The sequence below is a fragment of the Antedon mediterranea genome, chromosome 9 (assembly GCF_964355755.1).
Source record: "Antedon mediterranea chromosome 9, ecAntMedi1.1, whole genome shotgun sequence".
NCBI classification, from domain to species: domain Eukaryota; kingdom Metazoa; phylum Echinodermata; class Crinoidea; order Comatulida; family Antedonidae; genus Antedon; species Antedon mediterranea.
The window spans coordinates 17,624,670-17,645,369 of NC_092678.1; the positions used below are offsets into that span (position 1 = coordinate 17,624,670).

Genomic DNA, 20,700 nt, shown 5'->3' on the forward strand with positions numbered 1-20,700 from the left:
TGTACATCAATAAGTTTAACCGTAAAACTTTAAAAAGAAGCTCATGGGCTTCTTCTTTATTAGGGCTCTTGGCTGGGCTTCTTTTCGAGATTACTTTTACAAATGAGAGGGACTTCGAAATGAATTAGCATGCTGTAAATGTTGTCAATTGCTACTACTGTACAACAATACGGATGTTTTTACATTTTAAATATTTGCAGACAAGAAGAATCAATCAATCAATCAATCAATCAAAGTAACATTTATTTCTCTTGTCTTTCATAGAAAATAAAAATTAGCAGTAAAAATTATTGAAATAAGAGGGGCAACATTCCTAAAAAGCAAAGCTTGTATAAGGCAGCCCATAGAAAATGAGAAAAAAAAAAACAGGACAACACGGGAACCGGAAACAGGACAAAAACAGTAATGAAGACTTTTAGATTCAGGGTACCGAAAAGACTAAATATCAAAACTACAATGAGTGAAAGGATAATTAAACATAACTAGATAAGAGGTGCCGTTTCAATTTAAAAGAAAAACTCTTCTTAGACAAAGCACTTTTTATATTAACTGGTACGTTATCCCAAAGTTTAGGACCAGTGAACTTAATGCTATATTTAAAAGAAGTAGTTTTAAAAAAAGGAATACGTATTTGATTTGCGCTCCGAGTACTGTGGTTATGAAAATTAAGATTGAAACTAAATAAATCATTAAAGTGTGATGGCAGGATCGAGTTTAGCCATGAATAGAGGAAAATACTTTGTTGAAGATGGTTAATATCCTGAATTTTAAGAAGACCAAATGAAGAAAATAAAGGATTGGAATGGGATAAAGGAGGAGCATTTGCTATGTATCTTACGGTTTTCTTTTGGATCAATAACAGTTTGTTTAAGTAGGACGGGTATGTATTACCCCAAATAATATTACAGTAAGTGAGGTAAGGGAGGATTAGTGAACAGTAAAGAATCCGGAGTATGTTTTGAGGGATGAAAGATGATAATCTATATATGATACCAGAACTTTTGGATATTTTGTTTTCGACTTGAGTAATCTGATGTTTCCAATTTAGCTTACAGTCCAGATAAACACCAAGAAATTTAGTTTTCTCAACAATAGGTATTAATTGATATTTAATTTAAGAAGATACAATGAAAGTGTCAATCCTATCTTTATTGTGTGTTGTGCCTGTGTTTGTATAATTATACTTAACTAACCGTCACACTTCAGTGATTCTATTGTGATGGGTATCAACACAAGCACAGCACAACCATATGGTTTATGCAAATTAGACCTATTTATTATGTATACTTGTGCAGTGTTCTTTTGTAATATATGTAGCTTGTTGAGTCGATACAATTACAGCTTAGCCTGAAGTGGACTGAGGTTTAGAGGCTTAAAGAAGGCTAGAGTTAGAGTGAGGGCTGGATTAAAGGGTTTATTAGAAGCATGAAGATGCTGAATGACCTACAGTAGTAGTATAAGTCTTATGTAGCCCACAGCTCAGCTAGAAAAAGCACGTGTTTGTATTATACTCACTTTATAGGCATATCATTATATCGTTGTAATTATGGTATAACCAATGGTTATGTATTTCTCAAAATAAAGTTTGTTATTTATTTGTAGTAAATCGGATCGATGTATGGATTTCCGGATAGAAACAGAAAGATGGAATTAAAGTCTGCAGTATTGAATATTGTTTTGTGCAGAATTACATGAAGTACGGTAGCATTTGGAAAAACAAATCATTGTACAATAAATATATGAGGCTTGATTGTTGTGATAATGAAGTGTTGTAAGGTCATTAATGCAAAATCAAAAATGCAATAACAAAAACATTTAGAAAACAATAAACTGTAAAAATGATTGATATAAACACGATTAAATTATTAGTCTTCGTCTGGAAATTTCAGAGGAAACCTTGTTTTTAAGTTTTACGAGTTGTACACAAAGCGTCATCAACAAACAGTTTATTTCCGCAACACTTACTATGGAAAGCAGAGCATATGTCTGCCACTTCCGCTAACCAGAAGCCGATGGCCAGGATGAAAGTATCCGTGGCCATCTTGATTGTAACGTTGTTAACGGAATATGCTTTATCGCATTCTCAGTTCAGAAATCAGGAGCCATCGTCTGCAGAAGGAAAAAAAACGTAAAAACAATTATTAAAAATGGAAAGAAAATTAGTTGTTGTTTCCGATAATCATAATGCGTTTCTTTTCAAACGGGGTAGTGGGATATTCCTGAGGAAATTATCGGCCTCGTTTGGGATTTTTACAATTGCCTATATGTTCACATGCAAACTAGGTAGGCCTAAGTGCCAAGCCGGTTCACACTGAGCATTTACACGTCACGCGAAAAGATTCGCCAGAAGGTAGACAAAGTTCTATCGATTTTGCGAGTTGCAAATTCACCACTTTAAATTAAAATCCACTGGCGTTCAACACAGGCATGGGAACGGTGAGACGGAGGGCAATTGACCTCCCAAAACTTAAATCATGGGATGGCAAATAAAAATAGCATTTTAAAGAGATTTCTTTTCAACAACATATTCTTATAACTCCTTTCGCTCAGCAATACAAACATGATAATATAATAATAACAGCCAGACCGAAACAATGCGCTTGTCGCGAGAAAAGGATTTCTGTAAAATGCTTCTGAATTTGTAAAACTTAATGGAATTGGTATGAATGTTTTTTTACCGGTCACATTATTGTAACTGCTTAAAAAATATAAAAACTGAAAAAAAAACAAACATTGTTTGTCTATAATATACAGAGAATATAATATAGAGAAAGATGTAAAGTGTACAGCAGAATGAAATAAATGACCCAAAAAATGAAGAATAAAATATTACTTAGTTAGGTGGATTGTCAGTGTTAAGGTAAGATAACACAGTGCTGTGTATTCATATACTACTGTACATTACCGTAAAATCTTCGGTGCTTCTTGTCGAATCCATCGGACACATCAACTCTCGAAATTTTCCCTTTAATATTTCTTTACATGCCGCAAGGGTAACTCTCGGAGAGCAGACTTCAATTTTATAAACAAGGCAGCAAATGCGGCGATGATCCGATTTCCTATTTTTGGTGATGTACAAATAAAAACATGATATAGTTATTCACTTAGACCATGGATCAAGAAAAAATAATAAATTTCCTGAAAAAACTGTAATTTATTCAGATTGGCGTTTATGTTTTATAACTGAAAACATTTGTTTTTTTTCCTTATATTTTTAGTAGTAAACTTTATTCAAACTACAAATGACCTATTCATTTTTTATGTTTTTTTGTACAATACACATGTTATCGAAATATCTTGCTATATATCGACATAGTAATTCGATAACGATGTCTTACCTGAATATACGTTCGTACTTTTAAGTCGATTAATTTGATTAGATTTAAGTTATCTTATATCTTATGCAAAATTCATGTTACGAATGAGAGTACGTTTATTGTAAATACATAATATAAAAATAACGCTTAAAAGAGAACGACGTTTCGACTCCATCATGGGGTCATTATCAAGTCCATTGATAATGACCATATTATGGAGTCGAAACGTCGTTCTCTTTTAAGCGTTATTTTTATATTATGAAATTCATGTTTTTAAGTTAATTTGATTAAAGTATGTGACCATCGGATCAATAATCAATATCAATGTAAACTTTACACCGACTTGTAGGTTCATGTTTTTTATATTAATTGTATATTAATATATTGCACACTTTTGACGATGATCTTAGCTTTAAAAAACCATGTGAATACTTACAATTCGTTTATGTTGATCAAGTTTTCAAAAGTACTATCTTTGTAATTTTTTAATTCGTTGTCATATATCCAACTGCAAAAAAAACATTTTAAAATAAAAATGAGTAAAAGATTCAGTGGTGTTAGGTCATGAAGAAATTTCTCATTCTTATGTCTTTAGTGGTTTACTAACTTGGACGTAACGCACGGACGCTGTAATACAAAAATAGGTCATCCGAACTGTTGCTTTTGATTGAAATATATACAGTAGTTCATTTTAGATATTATATCTAAGCATATATTACTATTATATTTACAATAATTTAAACTAATTTCTTTACAAAACAGACAGATTTAACTACAAGTTATGACTTCATACTGTAATTTAAATATGATAATATAATATAATATAACATGTATATCTATCCGTGCCACCACCACCACCACCAACCATTAATTAAGGAGATATGAGACTTCAAGTGGTAAATGGCGATCATTTTGAATTTATGTTAATTAACCCAATTTCCTTTTGGTAAACTTTAGATATGATGTTCATTTGGACCATATCAAGCAAACAAAACCAAACAAAATTGTTGTTGCAATTTGTTTTAATGTTGACTTATCTTTACTGGACAAAGATACAATGACCTCATGGCAATGTTTTAAAGACGCCGTTGTGTGCTCAAATGCGCGTTCATGTCTAAAATATGGCACTGATGTTATGTCATTTTAAAGTAGACTTAATGGTCAAACATCATATTTAAAAAGAAACAATGTAATGTTTAGTGAGAGAAAGGTTGTAGTCAAGAGGCAGGAAACTGCAGGTGTTGTTTATTGCCTTTAGACATAAACAGGTACCACCGTACGAGAATCGGGTGTCCAACGGACGAGTACCATGTGTGTATATCGGGAACAAAGCTATTATAAAGTGTACAGATTTTACAGACTATGTCTACGACACATAATCTGTTGTATGACAAGAATTAATGAATGAGTCCGATAATTGTACAGAGCATCAAACAACTACATGCAGATTATTAAACATTTTGACAAACATAGCGTTTCATACGTATGGTAAGTGTACACACTGCATAGAAAACATCGAAACGCGACAACAGAAAAAAGACAATAACAGAGACTTGGGACAAGTCTACACAGTATTAACTTACAGTATTGAAAGTGATGAAGCAAAAGCAGAAAATGCACCTTGATCTATGGTAGTTATAGCGTTATCGTTTAAATACCTACAGATATTGAAAAAAAAAGACACACATTTCAAACGGATTGATTTAAAACAATATTAATAATAATACTGTACAACAATACAATAAATAGATAACCACTACATTTGTCTGCTATATTTCACAGTACAGTTATTTGTATTCAGCATTTCAGTGGGCGATTTAGACTTCGTTTGACACTCGAAACAATGTCAAATGAAAGGCAAGCTAATATTGCCATGAGGAGGTGCAAATCTGAGGTAGAGGGGAAAATGTAATGTGTACAAACAGATATCACCTCACCTTTATTTATAAAAGTTGAAAATCAGAAAAAAGGGGAGAATGTAGTGTATTATTTTTTGTTGTTTTTTTTTTTCTCTTTTGTGGCGCAAACACCACTTTTATTCACATTCATATTATCTCATATTACATAAAATCGTATTATTTAACTTGTAAATGTCGTTACAGTTCATAAGTAACATTTTTAAATATATGAATTCTGTATTACTCCTTTTTTCATTAATTTTCGTATATTTTGTTATACACTTGACAGGATCATCATTGTCATCTATCCCGTTTTAAAATAGTTCACACATTTTCATTTGTTTGTTTTCATTTTACAACCCGGATTATACAATATATTTATATACATGATAAAAAAAACAATAATAACTCAGTACCACCAGTAACCCGTATCACTGTAATTCTTTTTCGGTTAATCGTATCAAATTAGAAATTATATTATCATAATCTTATTTCTTAAAGCTACCCATTTTTCTATACTTGTTTCTTTATTGTTATATGTTTCACATTCAATGTTATATAACATATTGCTTTTAAATGAATTCCATAAAGATTTACCCACTGGCTTATTTAGTGCAGATAACATTTTTATTCTATAAATAGTAAATGCTGCAAAAGTGTAAATATAATCTATTAGCTTATCTCCCGTTCCTAGTATTAATTGTTTAAATGATATATTATTGTGATTTAAACTTACAAAGATACTAAGCATTTTCCTCCAATATTTCTGAATAAATCTACAACTAAAAAACAAATGATTTTCATTTTCAATTTCTCCACATTTGTCACACGTTTGTGTTTCCTTAACTTTCCACTGATACAGCCGTTTGTTGGTAGGCAGTATTCTATGTAACATCTTATAATTGAATTGTGCTAGTTTCTTATCTTTCATTTTACATACTTTCCGTAACCAAGAAGTTTTCCAATCAATGTTGTTATCATTGAAGTACTCTTCCCATTTTAGTTGTGACATTGGAATAATGAAATATTCTTTCACAAACCATGAGTATATTAGTTTGGTAGTATTAATCTCATACTTTGTCCCAACTAATTCATCATTATCATCACAATTGAAAATATCTACCTCCTTAATAATACGTTTCCATTGAATTGGTATTGCCTTAATAATGCACAAATACTCATTTAACCAGTTTGTTTTACATTGTAGTTTCACCAGTATTTCGTTTGATGTTAAAAAAGTGTTCTTATTAACAATGTCTTTAATACTGATAATGCCACTGTCAATCCAATGCTTGTAGAAAAGCGATTTTTTTTTTTAGTTTAACGTAGTGGTTTCCCCAAAGTTTCAGGTTTTTTTTTTAGAGATTCTGTTATAATTTATGTAGGCTTTTATCATATTTTTGTAAAACAGTGGAATTTTATCAGAATTAACATCAATAATGTTATAACATGACATATTAAGTAAAACATTAACATCACATATTTTTTTAATATAATACATTGGAATATTTTTCCATTTAGCACCATCATCATTAATAATTCTTTTTAACCAGCCACACATGAGTGCGTTAACATGAAGAGTAAAATCAGGCATTTTAATGCCTCCCATCTCAACATCACCAATTAGAGTTTTTCTTTTTATCTTTTTCCTTTTATTGTTCCAAATAAAATTATTTATTAGATTTGTAACTTGTGTATATACATATTTTGGAACATCAGTGATATTTGCAGCATATGTTAATTTAGATAGTGCAAGACTTTTCAGGATTATTATTCTACCAAAAATTGAGAGATTTCTAGCATTCCATTGTTTTAAAGTCTTTTCTAGCTCTATTAATTTAACATCCCAGTTTTTTCTGGTACATTCTTCTGTATTATATCCTACATATATGCCTAAAATTTTGATCGGGTGTTTTACCCAATTTAATTCTAAAGGTCTATCTATTCTGTTCTTCCATTTACCAATCCAAAAAGCATTGGTTTTTTTTTTATTTAGTGTCATTCCAGATACTTCACAAAAACGTTCAATTACACTGACTGCTGACTTAATACTTTTGTCATTACCAACATACAAAACAGTATCATCGGCTAATTGGCTTATTCTAGCTTCTATGTTATTTTCATTATTTGGAAGTTTAATACCCTTATAGTCATATTTGTTTCTTATTCTAGATGCCATTACTTCAACCACTAAAATGAATAACAGAGCAGATAGAGGACAACCTTGTCTAATACCTCTTTCCATTTTACAATTGTTTGAAACCCAACCATTGTTAACTGTGACACATTCAACGCAGTGGTGGCGCCAGCGGGGGGGGGGGGGGCTACGGGGGCTCTAGCCCCCTCGTCGGGGAGCCTAGCCCCCCCGTCGGGGAACACGGGTACTTTTTGTCGGGGAATATAACATACAGTAAAAAACGTTCGCGTTCACTTCATATAGCTTCAGCGCCTAGAAAACCACGACGTTCCATTGACCGTGAGAGTACGTCAGAGGGCTATTATGCACTTTTATGCATTCATTATTGCCAGAGATCTAACTACTAAACAATAGCTATAGGTACGCACTTGTCTGGCGGTATCCCTTTGTACGAATCGTTCACCGTTGGGTGAGACGCGTGATATCATGTTCCATCCAGGGACCAAAATGTGTAATGTAGTTATTTTCCAGGCGAAGTTTTACCGACGGTTACCAAAGGGAACACGGGTACTTTTTGTCGGGGAATATAATATACAGTAAAAAACGTTCGCGTTCACTTGGTAGCTTCAGCGCCTAAAAAACCGCGACGTCTCATTGACCGTGAGAGTACGTCAGGGTGCTATTATGCAATTTATATGCATTCATTATTGCCAGCGATCTAACTTACTACTAAACATTAGCTAGGCACGCTTTTGTCTGGCGGTATCCCTTTGTACGAATTGTTCAACGTTGGGTCGAGACGCGTGATATCAAGTTCCATCCAGGGACCAAAATGTGTAATGTATTTATTTTCCATGCGAAGTTTACCGACGGTTCGGGTACTTTTTGTCGGGGAATATAATTCGTTCGCGTTCACTTCGTAGCTTCAGCGCCTAGAAAACCTCGACGTTTCATTGACCGTGAGAGTACGTCAGAGTGATATTATGCACTTTATATGCATTCATTATTGCCAGTGATCCAACTTACTACTAAACAATAGCTATAGGTACGCACTTGTCTGGCGGTATCCCTTTGTACGAATCGTTCAACGTTCGGTCGTGATATCATGTTCCATCCAGGGACCGAAATGTGTACCGTGTAGTTATTTTCCAGGGGAAGTTTACCGACGACGGTTACGTTGTGTACTGTGTCGACGTACGCTACACTACAGCAAAAACAAATTATGTTAATTGTTCGTATGTTCACCAATTTTTTAATTTACAATTAACCTTCTGTACCGTGGGGCACCTAAAATAAATATTTCATCTATTACTAAACAAAAAACATGCCATTTTCGCTTAGCCAACATCTTATTATAGCTAAGTTATTAAATTTTCAATGTCCTGTATGTCATGAATTTCTCACCACTCGGAAGTCCAGATGGTACGCAGGCATACACTTGGGAGGAATAAACTTATTTCCCCGACTAAAAAGGTCTACGCTTGCGTTTTTTAAGCCTCTGGGCCTGATGTTTCCAAAGTATAAAATGCAATTTTTTGAAGACCACCTGCAGCTCTAGTTTGAAACATTTTCTTAGCTCAGCCCCAACAATAAAGCTGATCATATTTCGAAGTACAAGAAGTGTATTTTCCGGGACCTAACATCTCTATTTTTCAAACATTTCTTAGCTCAGTCACAACCATGATAGGGACTTATATATTTTGTTTCATGTTTTGAAGTATAATAAGTCCAGGACCTCCAACTCTATTTTTCTAAATTTTCTTTGAACTTTTATTTTTTAAATTGAAAAATATGGATTGAAACAGTCATCGCGCATCGTTTTTTTGCACGCAGTATTTTATTTATGCATTATAAAAAATGGAAAAAATGGCTACCCTAAATTTGATTAAAATGACCTCAAATGACGCTAGAACGCGTTGCTTCGGCCCTTGGCGGCCCCCTGGCCCCCAGCCTTGTGTTGCTCGCTTCGCTCGCATAGCCCCCTCGTCGGGGAATGTAGCCCCCGCGTCGGGAAGATCCTGGCGCCACCCCTGATTCAACGTTATTGTATAATACTTTTACCCAGTTACAAAAGAACATTCCAAAGTTAAACTTTTCTAGAACATTGAACATAAAATCTCTACTAATAGAGTCAAAAGCCTTCTTAAAATCTACGGTAATTATTGCCCCTTCGATATCATTATACTCTGTATAATAAAGCAGGTCTTCTATTAACCGAATGTTTTCACCAGCGAAACAGCCTTTTTTATAAAACACGATTTTGTGCCATAACGGATTTCTACAATCCGCATTATTTATAGAATTTTCCTAAAAAAAAGCTATCATTAGAATTAAAAATATTATTTGAAAAAACAGATGTGGTTGTAAGATTTGTTTAATTATTGAGAAAGCATACAGTTTGATAATGTCAGCCATAATGTACATTATGGTAAATATTTTAGAGATAGAAAAAGATCAATAAAATAGATCGACAATATGCAAATCCTTGTTTATTCTATAAATTTATAATTCGCTATCATTTTTATAATTATAGAAAAAAACATACTAGCTTTTTTAGGTTAAAATATACTGTCCGTTTTCCAAAACAACAATAGACATTACACAATGAGTTTTGTTCGGATTATGAGCTTCTTATTTAAACTAGGTTTAATGTGCAGAAACTGCTTTATTTAATTAAAAAATAAATGGTATGGGCCAAAAAAATCTTTATAATGTCCATTTTTTTCGCGAAGTACACACAAAGCAAAGAAAACAAATTTTAATAACTGCAGAATATTTTTAATTTTTAATCATTCATTGTTTTAATACAACTTTACTATAAAGTTCATCTACATGGTCATAAACATTATGACTACAGTATATGGTTGAGCTATTGTTATAAAAACTACATGGTCATAAACTTGACTACAGTATATGGTTGAGCTACTGTTATAAAAACTACACGGTCATAAACATTATGACTCCAGTATATGGTTGAGCTATTGTTATATAAACTACATGGTCATAAACTTTATGACTACAGTATATGGTTGAGCTATTGTTATATAAACTACATGGTCATAAACTTTATGACTACAGTATATGGTTGAGCTATTGTTATACAAACTACATGGTCATAAACATTATGACTACAGTATATGGTTGAGCTATTGTTATATAAACTACATGGTCATAAACTTTATGACTACAGTATATGGTTGAGCTATTGTTATATAAACTACATGGTCATAAACTTTATGACTACAGTATATTGTTGAGCTACTGTTATACAAACTAGATGGTCATAAACTTTATGACTACAGTATATGGTTGAGCTATTGTTATATAAACTACATGGTCATAAACTTGACTACAGTATATCGTTGAGCTACTGTTATATACAATTATGAAATTGGTTGAAAATTAAATAATTTTTTTTAGATTCATTATACATGTAAAATTCCATTAATGTGCACCCTATTGTGACAACCAGTGAGTTGTAAAACTCCCTGCATTAACTTTCATTTAAAAAGTCATCTCTTAATTCTTTTAATTTAACAATAACATTGGTAGGCAATCTACTAGTTGGTGTTAAATTAAATATACTTATCACCTCCTCCTTCGATATTATTTCTCGCCATTCTTGTCCATCTTTTTCACACAGAACAAACCGGGAAGTATACGTTCCAGTGTACCACACTACTTCTACCTCATTGTTATTTATGCTGAATATTTTGCCTATCTGAGGCCATTCTGTGGGATATCTCCTTAAAGCTGTTGCTACCATAGCACCAACATCGAGTTGCTGTGGTGGCTTACGCTTCGAAAATTTACCAATGTGTACCTAGTAGTGTGGGAGAAAGCATAGAAAAGTCATAATCATTTTTCTTACAACCCTAAAAATATAGAATTTTCGTTGATGCATTTGCTTGATGCGATTATGAGATCATATCCCAAATATAAGCACTGCTTTAAACTATGTTGCATTACATGTTTCAAAGATGTAATTTTGAAAATCTATAATATCTTTATCATACCGGTCTTATTTCATTTTCATTATCCGAGTCACTAATGTCTGTCTCGTTTCCATCAGATTCCTCCCTCATAGGGCTTGCATTGTTGTCATTAAAAATGATGTCATGGAGCAAAAATCGCTGTTCATTTCCTAAAAAAAAAGAGTACGCATTAGTTTTAAAAAGTAAATAATATACATTCATACAAAATATCATGATATATTTATGCTGAGGTGTTTGTTGCATAAAAGCTGGGCCAATACATTGCGCACCATGCTAATCAGATGCTGATTGATTGATTTTATCTTATGAATTAATCAGGAGGCATGTTTCTCCAGTGTACTCCACTAGATATCGTTCATGTTATTTGATAATTTTAGGTTCTCACATAAAATGATCAGTGGAAGCATGCATTGGTGAATGTGACCCAACATAGTTGTGTGGAGTAAATAGTTGAATTTTGGTATAGCTGCTGAATCTATACTAAAATCAAAATTCTCTTGTTAACCAAAAAATATATGTGTAAAATGGTGAAACATCACACATGCAATGTAGTACAGTACATACCTTCTGTGATCTCTTCTATATTATTTAAAAATTCCTCCCACCAGTCACGTTCTTCTATTCGCAAAAAATTTGCAACAGACGCCAGACTTTTTTTTAACTTTGGTATATCTGCATTACTAAAATCAGGAGTACACAACACTGGTATATCAGCAGGGCTTTCCTTGAGCAAATATGGAAGTGTGTCCATTTCTCTTGCACATTCACACCAAGTACAATCCGTTGACCAGTTCTTATAGGACATGATGCATTTTCCGGTTTGAGCCAAAACAAACTTAAACTGGTGTGGTTTGCTGTGGTAACGTATGTCTTGCATGTATGGTACTAACCAGTTCTTAATGTCATGCAGATAGGAAATGATACTTGATGTAATCGGCAACTTTTTGTACGAGTTTTCAACAGCACTTCGAAGATGATCAAGTGTAGATGCTCTATATTTGTTCAGGTATTTGGCCACACATGAAAATAATTGGTCAATATCCTCGTGAGTGTGACCCACCATTAAAAACCCAATCTTTATCTGAAAGAGTAAAAGAAGTAATGATTTAAAATTAAAACTTTTCAAAGCAAAATAAAAAAAATACATTTTTAGTATATTTCCATTTTTTCCTCATCTAGTTAGACTAGAATGTTATTGAATATTTTATGTCTTTAGATAATTACCAATAGTAAATTAATTACTGTCCTATTAGGCTGGTGGAAATCACCCAACACAGGGGATATTTTGTGGTGAACGAGAACAGGGTAAATGAATGATGAACTGGGTTCTTTAAAGTGCACTGTGTATACTGTTTTATTATTTATATATCATTTATAAATGTATAGTCATTTACCTTTCGAAAAATCTTTAACGCTACAAGAAGAGCACATAGGGCAAAAACAAATCTGTTTTTATTATCCTTTCCGCTATTGTCCAACTGCAGATATAAGACTGGTGGTAGAGGTTGTATCTCTGACAGCACCGTCAGTATAATGTTGCAGGTTAGGTTTGAGTCATGTGGAAACTGCTTTAGGTCAATGAAGCAGTGCCCATGTCGCCCATGTACCAGAACACCAGTTACATGTGTGGCTAGTTTCCACATCTTCGACGTTTCTTTTGATTCGCAAGCAAAAGATGGTAAATCAGTCTTGCTTTGGTCCATTCCATCGATAATTATTGACAAATACTTGTTGGGATTCTGTCTTGCTTTCTGCATAATTATGTTTATAGTACTTTCGACGTTCAATACTGAAAAATTAAAATCATATGTTTATAGTTTTATTTTGCATTTAATAATACATTTTTGTTTTGTTTAGTTATATGTTATCTATTAGCCGATGACAAGATGAGACAATGCTTTACTTCTAATCTATTAAAATTATTGATTAAATGTAGAGGTTTTTTATATAATAATGATTTTGTTTATCTTTTCTCTTTTTTTGTTTACAACCACTTTTATTCATTCATTGTTCATACACAATAATTATTTTCATTTTCTACCATTTTTCCCCGTTATTTTCTGTTTTATTTCAATCACTCTTAATTTTATTAAGTTAGAATTATTTTTAAAAACACTAATAATACTATAGAGGAGGTATACAGTGGAAGCAATAATTATTTTTCCTATCTATGGTAATACCGGGTATACAAGTTCAACAGAATTTCTTGTTGAAAGGTTTAAACTACTGGTTTTGTACACAAAATAGGTAGGCATACTTACTTTTGTTTTCGTAAATGCTTCTCTCTCTTCATCATTAGTATTTGCCGTTTTTGCTTTTGATTTGTCTTGTGCAGCTCAAATTTAATTCTGGTGCATTTGCTGCATTTTGCAAAACGATTTTCCTATTAAAAAAATTGAAAAAATACAGCACGTAAAAATATAAAATTAAACAAATTTTGCATTCAATATAGTGAATGTAGGGAAGGAGTTGTGAGGCCCATCATACATGCATCTGGATTGTACAGTATGTTTTTCCAGTATTTTATTATGAATGAAAATTGAACCTACAGGACTTTCTGTATAACATTGAAGTGAATTTATAAAAATACGTTAAAAAATACTTCAGTCAATGAAGATGACATGGATTTTGTCCATTGGTACAAACCATAATAAGTGTAAAAACGTAAACATACCTCAGGTATTACAATATGCTTGAATTCAACACACCAAAACTTGTAGAATGTCGCTAATGCACACACATCTTCATTTCTTAGCTCAAACTCATCTTTCATATGCATGTACACATCATGTTTGGTAAGCGTTGATGGTAGATGGATTTGTCCATTAGTTGGCATTTGATCACCGTATTCATTACAAAATTTAATAAACCAAGCCCGACACTGTTGAGTTGAATTGCTATATACCATCTTTCTGGTGAAGTTGGGTGGTAAAAGATAACAGCATCCTTCTGAAAAGAAATAAAATGTAAATTTCAAATATTAGGAATTTCAAATACTGTACTATTTTATTATTGTTTGGTTTAATCCATTGATTAATGACTTATGATCATTTTGCATTATCTTTCTAACATAGTGTTAAGCATATTAATTTTATTGTGTAAAAATAATTAAACAATAATCAAATGCATTCTATTCATTTAAAAAAAAGTTATTCTCCACTCCTCGTCAGATCATGCCTATGTCCCTGTATAATACAACTATAAGTATAATGGAAAGTAATCTTCACACAGTCACAGTAATCTTTCCGTTTCAGCAACATTAAAACACATACATTAAAAGTAATATTAACAGCATGTAAAATTAAATAATGTAAAATGTACTGTAAAACTAAACAATTAATTACCAATAGCTTGCTTCCTTATTTTGTAAAAAGTTGACCGGCCAATACCATTTACTAACATCCATGCTTTTGCACAAACTTTGTTAGCACCAACTAGTAGACAGATTTTGGTGGCACCTCCGGATGTGCTGAGATGTTCATTGAAATATTTAAGGATCCAACAGCGTTGTTCATATTCGGTCATTGCTTGAAATGCTTCCCTTGTCTGTTTTATTTCTCTAAAATGTAGCATACCAATGCACATTAATGCACAACAGCAGGTCAAATACAAGTTGTGTATTGGCTGTAGGTGATTCCTTTTCCTTTTTTCTACAGAAAGAATAAACTTGCATTATCCATTGGCAAAAAAAACAAACAAACAAAATAACAATTATATGGTACCAATTGCGGAAAATGTGATCAGTCAATACGGTTTCAGAAGTTTTGGAGGTTACGTAAAACTAGGTGACTAATTCGCATTAATATATAGATACTTTTAATTCTTTGACAAACAATTTTTTTTTCGGTTCAGATAATTCAATTTCAATTTTCGAGTGTTCAATTACAGGTTGTGCAGGTGCCTTGTTCATTAGACAGTTGTACCTATTTACATACCATAAAGACATAACATTAGAACCTGACCATAGAATCAGACACAAATGGAAACAACCAGCAATTTCCATATCTTTTAGGTACAGCACAACCATCAACATCAAGCACTATTTAATAAAAGTAGTTTTAAAAATTAATGACATATCAAACTTACCACTACGCTTACTTGTGTGATTAGAGATTTTAATCTCATCATCACTTGATCCAGATGAATTAAGGTAATTAGTTTCTACAGTCTCTAGGCCTCCTGTATTTCTCTTGCAGGCTAAATAAAAATATAGTAGTTTAATATTTATAGCAGCCTATGCAACATAAATGTACAGTAATTCTTCATTTGGGGTAACTGGTGATTGATAGCAGACATTTTCAAATTTTGGATAGTGGAAGATAATATTTTGATCCAGGAGCTAGAGGCTTTATGGGAGGTTATTACCATTTATCCTTTTTTTTTCACCATTATTCTCATCGTTATTAATAATGAGGTTTTTGTTGTATTTTGTTATTTCTGAAGAATGCACCTTTGTAATTATTAAGTATGCTAATGATTTAAAGGTGTAGTAGGGAAGTAAATCTAAATAAATAAACTAGCCTCTATAGAGGATACTAATATCTACTGGCTAGTAGTAGTAGTAGTAGTAGTAGTAGTAGTAGTAGTAGTAGTAGTAGTAGTAGTATTATTAGGCTGGCTGCTTAAAAGGTAATTCCCTACCCAAGCCTAGATGAAGTTTTGTATAAAGTTGGTAGGAGCCCTACTAAGAAAGGTTAGCAAAAGCTCATGGTTAATGTTATTGCTACTGACCTGCTGATATGTCATCATCGGAAGTATCGACATCGGAAGTATCGACATCTGTTGTAGAAACCTCCCATGCTTTTCTCTCTGCTGCTGGAGGAACTTTGGTAGTTGTTACTAGACAAACAGAGTCTATGTTGTAATCAGAAAATGTGCAATTTAAACTATTATCATAGAAATAATTAGATACATTTATTGTTTAAAAGGGACTGCTAATTTCAATTTTTTATTTTATGATTCCAGATCAATTATTTATTTTACATATCAAAATAATTTCTTTTTTTTCCAGTAAAAAACCCTTGCCAAGGGGACATTATTTTGTTCCTGAAGCCTTAATAGGGGTTATACTGAACGTAACTAGAGGTGGTCCAGTGAAATAGAAAACGTTAACAATGCAAACTTCTTTGTTAAGAACAATCTCAACGCACACAATTGTGTTATAAGTACGGAAAGGTAAATCAACAAAAAAAAAACTATACTCAACGATAAATGTCCCAATCGAATACGACATTGCTACCTCCCAGATCGGGCCCATAAAAACATAGGGATAGGCCTAGAGGCGGCCTCTACTCTAACCTAGTAAATAACTACATAACATGTCATTGTATTGTTAAAGTTACTGACCTGCTGACTCTGTCGGTATGTCATCATCAGAAGTATCGACATCTGTTGTAGAAACCTCCCATGCTTTTCTCTTTGCTGCTGGAGGAACTTCGGTAGTCGAAATCCCAGTAGGTGACCCTTCTGTATCATCAACAGCAGAACATCCATTATTGATTGATTGAATTGAACCGTTCCCACGTACAATTAGGCCTACTTCATCATCTTCACTTGAAGAATAGTAAAGCATACGCTCAGTTGGATAAGCAGTGCTGTGTGTTGTTGTTACTTGACAAACAGATTCTGTATCGTAATCAGAAAAATTTGCAATTTGATTAAATTATTATCATACATAATTAATTAGATATTAAATCAAGAATGATTCCACCGAAATTTTGAGTTAAAATAACGATAGTGAAGCATATGAATAGGCAAACTGCCTAAAAATTGACATGTTTTGAGAAACTATTCTCATCATCCACCAGAACAGAAAACAACGCCTAGGCTTAGAGTACTTATATACCAATAGGACAGGTTGTATGTAAATGAGGAAGTAATTAGCATGATAAAACAACAAGGAATGTAGGCAACAAACAATCATATGGCAAGCGTGACGCCTATTCATCAAATGCCTCACTATCGTTATTTTAAATAATTAATTATATGCCACACATCGTAAAATATTATTGAAAATGTGTATGTTTGATCTCTTCTTTGGGACACCCTTTCCCACAAACAAGTGGATATAGGCCTATTAAGGGGGCCGGCACACATTTTGAGTGTAGGCCTACCTGGCAAATGGTTGATTACCCCTATTAAGTTTGTTCTATCCCAAACACAGTACAGTACTACATACTAAAATTCCCATATGAATAGGCCTAGGCTAGAGCCTATCTCTAGCTAGGCTTAGTAATAAGTAATATTTACTAGGCCCAGGCCTAGGGCCTAGTACTAGGCCTAGGCCTAGTAGTAGTAAATAACTAGGCCTCTAGGCCTAGGCCTACCTAGGTATGAACATTCATTGTTGTAGGCTAGGCCTATTGTATTGTTACTCACCTGCTGCTGCTGACTCTGTCTGTATGTCATCATCAGAAGTATCGAAATATGTTGAAGAAACCTCCCATGCTTTTCTCTTTGCTGCTGGAAGAACTTCGGTAGTCGGAAGAACTTCGGTAGTCGAAATCCCAGTAGGCGACCCTTCTGTATCATCTACTCCTAGGACTAGGCCTAGGCCTTAGGCCTTCTTCATCGTCTTCACTTGAAGAATAGTATAGCATACGCTCAGCAGTTGGAACAGGGTGTTCTGTCGGGTTTACGATGAAATCGGTCGCGTCTGAAATCGGTCGCGTTTGAAATCGGTCGCGATAAAATCAACTTCCGGTATTTTGTATGGCGCGCCGCTAGAGCTATAATCCTTTTGATGATATCGGTCGCGTTTGAAATCGGTCGCGCTATTTTGTATGGATCGAGCGGGATGCATGCTAGAACGTGGATATACATTTTTCGTATATATATATTTAATTGATATTTTTTAGGAACTAGATTATTTATGTGGATATTTTTTACTTGGTTAATAAATATTTATTATCAATCATTAAATTAATTTTTTTTTTGTATTTCACAGGTCTCGGAGAAGGACTGTGTCTTTTCAAAATGGCCATTTCTAAACACGTTTAAATATTATATTAGGCATAATGTTATATTAGGCATATAATAATTTACCTCTATTAATATGTACTGTAATTAATATATTATATAGAGAATATACGTCTGTCGTGTCTTTTATTACGCAAACAATTACGTAAAAGAGAACAATTTATTTAAAAACAAGAATTTTTACAATATAGCCCGTAAAGCCAGCGTATCCATTTTTATACTTATGCATACTGTGGCAGATTATATCATATCCAATTAACAACATACTATTCGATCACCTTATTAGGTGATCATTTAGAATAAAATGATCACCTATTGTTATTGTATAAAATCTTTATTATTAGTTATCCGCTTAGTAGCGGATAACTCCTTGTAATCGTCCTGGATCTTTTTTTTTTTCTTTATTGGTTATCCGCACTTGGCGGATAACCTCTTGTTATTGTCAGGATCTTTTTTTTTTTTTTTTTTTTTTTGGTTATCCGCAACTTTAAGTTGCGGATAACCCTTGTGATTGTAAATATCTTTTTTTTCATCTTCTTCTTTGTTATTCTTCTTTCTTTCCCGGATTTTTGTGCGTCGCATATCTCTCATCCTTGTCAACATAAGATTGTATAACTTTGTCAAAAGATTGACCTGTAGCTGTAGATGTGCAAGAAACTTCGTTATATGACGTTAGAGTTGCGCAGCGTAAGTTACGCGCGATTTTATGAATTTCAATGATTGGTCATAGATTATAAACCAAAAGTCGTTTTGTATTGACACTTGGTGAAAATTTAAGTCATATCAAGGGCAAACTTTCTATGGATTAAAAATGACATGTTTCACAAGAAGTTACGCGCGCACACGCATTTAAAATTTAAAAATGCGCAAAATTAATTTCTAATCAACTTTCTACGCCGATCATGACATTTTTAGCATGTCAAAAATTCCCACGCGCGCGAAAAAAATTACGCGTAAGGTGCGCACGGAGCATGAAAATCATGTGTTTTTTTCTTGAATTATGATTTTACAGCCTTTCTTAGTCATTTTAAAAAAGATTTACATCATTTCAAATTAAAATGACGTCATAAGAACACGTTGATTTAGACAATTTGCGTGCGTTTTACTTGCAAAAGTGACAAAATCTTGTCAAAATTATGCCTACTTTGAATCTATTATAGCTCCTCAGGATCAACCGTTACCCCCAATTTTTTTAATTTAATATGTAAGCAGATATGTTGCAGATATGAATACATGCAGAATCTTTACCCCTCAGATGTTATGACGTCATCGTATGGCCACACGAATGTAAAATATTGGATTTTTGACTGTTTCGCTATTGCTCATTACATTAAATAGAGCGCATATCGCTTATACGTATTCCATTTCCTCAGATATTTTAATACTGTCTAGTTCAATCAACTATCTTTCGCATGAGTTAAAAATATTTTAATTTTTATGACGTCATCATGTCTAAAAATGTAAATAACGTGGGTCACCTATTTTCATCTTTACAGTAAATTTCAATCTGTTATAGCTCGTCAGAATAAAAAGTGATCATCATGATTAAAACGTTTTCTGGAAGCTATTGGATTGTAGATACAGATTCATGTGAATATTTTGCCAATTAGATGTTGTGACGTCATTATATGGCCAGTTGAATACAACAAGTCGTATTTTCATATTTTGCGTCATAGTTCATCACATTTAAAAGAGCGCGCATCTATATTTTACGGATTTAAATTTCTTAAAATTTGTATTAATGTAATTATTTAGATACTTATCTTCTAGAATTGTTATCTTTATACGTCAATTTGATGACGTCATCGTGTTAATAATTGGATTTCAAAGATGGGTCTCGTAATATCGTCTATGCTACACTGTATATAACATATACAGCGTATTCTGTAAATACTGTAATATGATGTATGCTACAAAATAGGTACAATTCAGCACTGTTAACATATTTATTTCATGTCATAGGATGGAATAATAATTGTCGAGGTTCATATGGTTAAGTTTGTGCATGTTGCGTTTGCGCGGATAACCCGAACTCGTCAAAGTGACGAGTTCAAATCTAGTTTTTCTATGTTATTCTTCTTTCTTTCCCAAAATTTTGTGTCACGTGTATCTCAAATTCTGATCAACATTACATCGTATAACTTTGTCAGAAGATTTACCTCTATGTGTAGAAGTGCAGGACAGCTCGTTTTTTTACTTTAGAGTCGCGCAGCGTAAGCTACGCGCGATTTTATGAATTTCGCGTATTTAACATAGACTAAAAAGCAAAAGTCATTTTGTAATGACACTTGGTGAACATTTAAGTCATATCAAGGGCAAACTTTCTATGGATTAAAAATGGCATGTTTGACATAAAGTTACGCGCGCACGCGCGT

The 20,700-nt window shown here is 33.1% G+C and overlaps 2 protein-coding genes across 3 annotated transcripts in view; one reads left to right on the forward strand and one right to left on the reverse strand.

Moving 5' to 3' along the window:
* LOC140059168 (NCK-interacting protein with SH3 domain-like) overlaps positions 1–20,700 on the forward strand; it is a 120,509-nt gene that overhangs the window by 13,908 nt on the left and 85,901 nt on the right. The gene's annotated exons all lie outside the window — the stretch shown is intronic.
* Positions 10,165–14,947, reverse strand: LOC140059260 (uncharacterized). 2 transcript variants are annotated; one of them, XM_072105126.1, is made up of 7 exons: positions 14,692–14,947; positions 14,022–14,296; positions 13,609–13,730; positions 12,742–13,136; positions 11,912–12,428; positions 11,369–11,496; positions 10,165–11,175 (listed from the first exon to the last, which is right to left on the reverse strand). In XM_072105126.1, exons 4-7 carry the CDS (start codon positions 13,102–13,104, stop codon positions 10,846–10,848), a joined length of 1,338 nt encoding a protein of 445 aa, XP_071961227.1. In that variant the 5' UTR covers positions 13,105–13,136; positions 13,609–13,730; positions 14,022–14,296; positions 14,692–14,947; the 3' UTR covers positions 10,165–10,845. The 2 variants fall into 2 exon arrangements, with proteins under 2 accessions (XP_071961227.1, XP_071961228.1); XM_072105127.1 differs by lacking the exon at positions 14,692–14,947 and having other exon boundaries at positions 14,022–14,501.

Coding starts and splice junctions, on each gene's coding strand:
- LOC140059260 (XM_072105126.1), bottom strand. CDS start 13,104: ATGCAGAAAGCAAGACAGAATCCCAACAAGTATTTGTCAATAATTATC. Junction 11,497..11,911: donor TATAGAAGAGATCACAGAAG/GTATGTACTGTA, acceptor CTTTTTTTTTAG/GAAATGAACAGCGATTTTTG. Junction 11,176..11,368: donor ATGAAAATGAAATAAGACCG/GTATGATAAAGA, acceptor CCACACTACTAG/GTACACATTGGTAAATTTTC.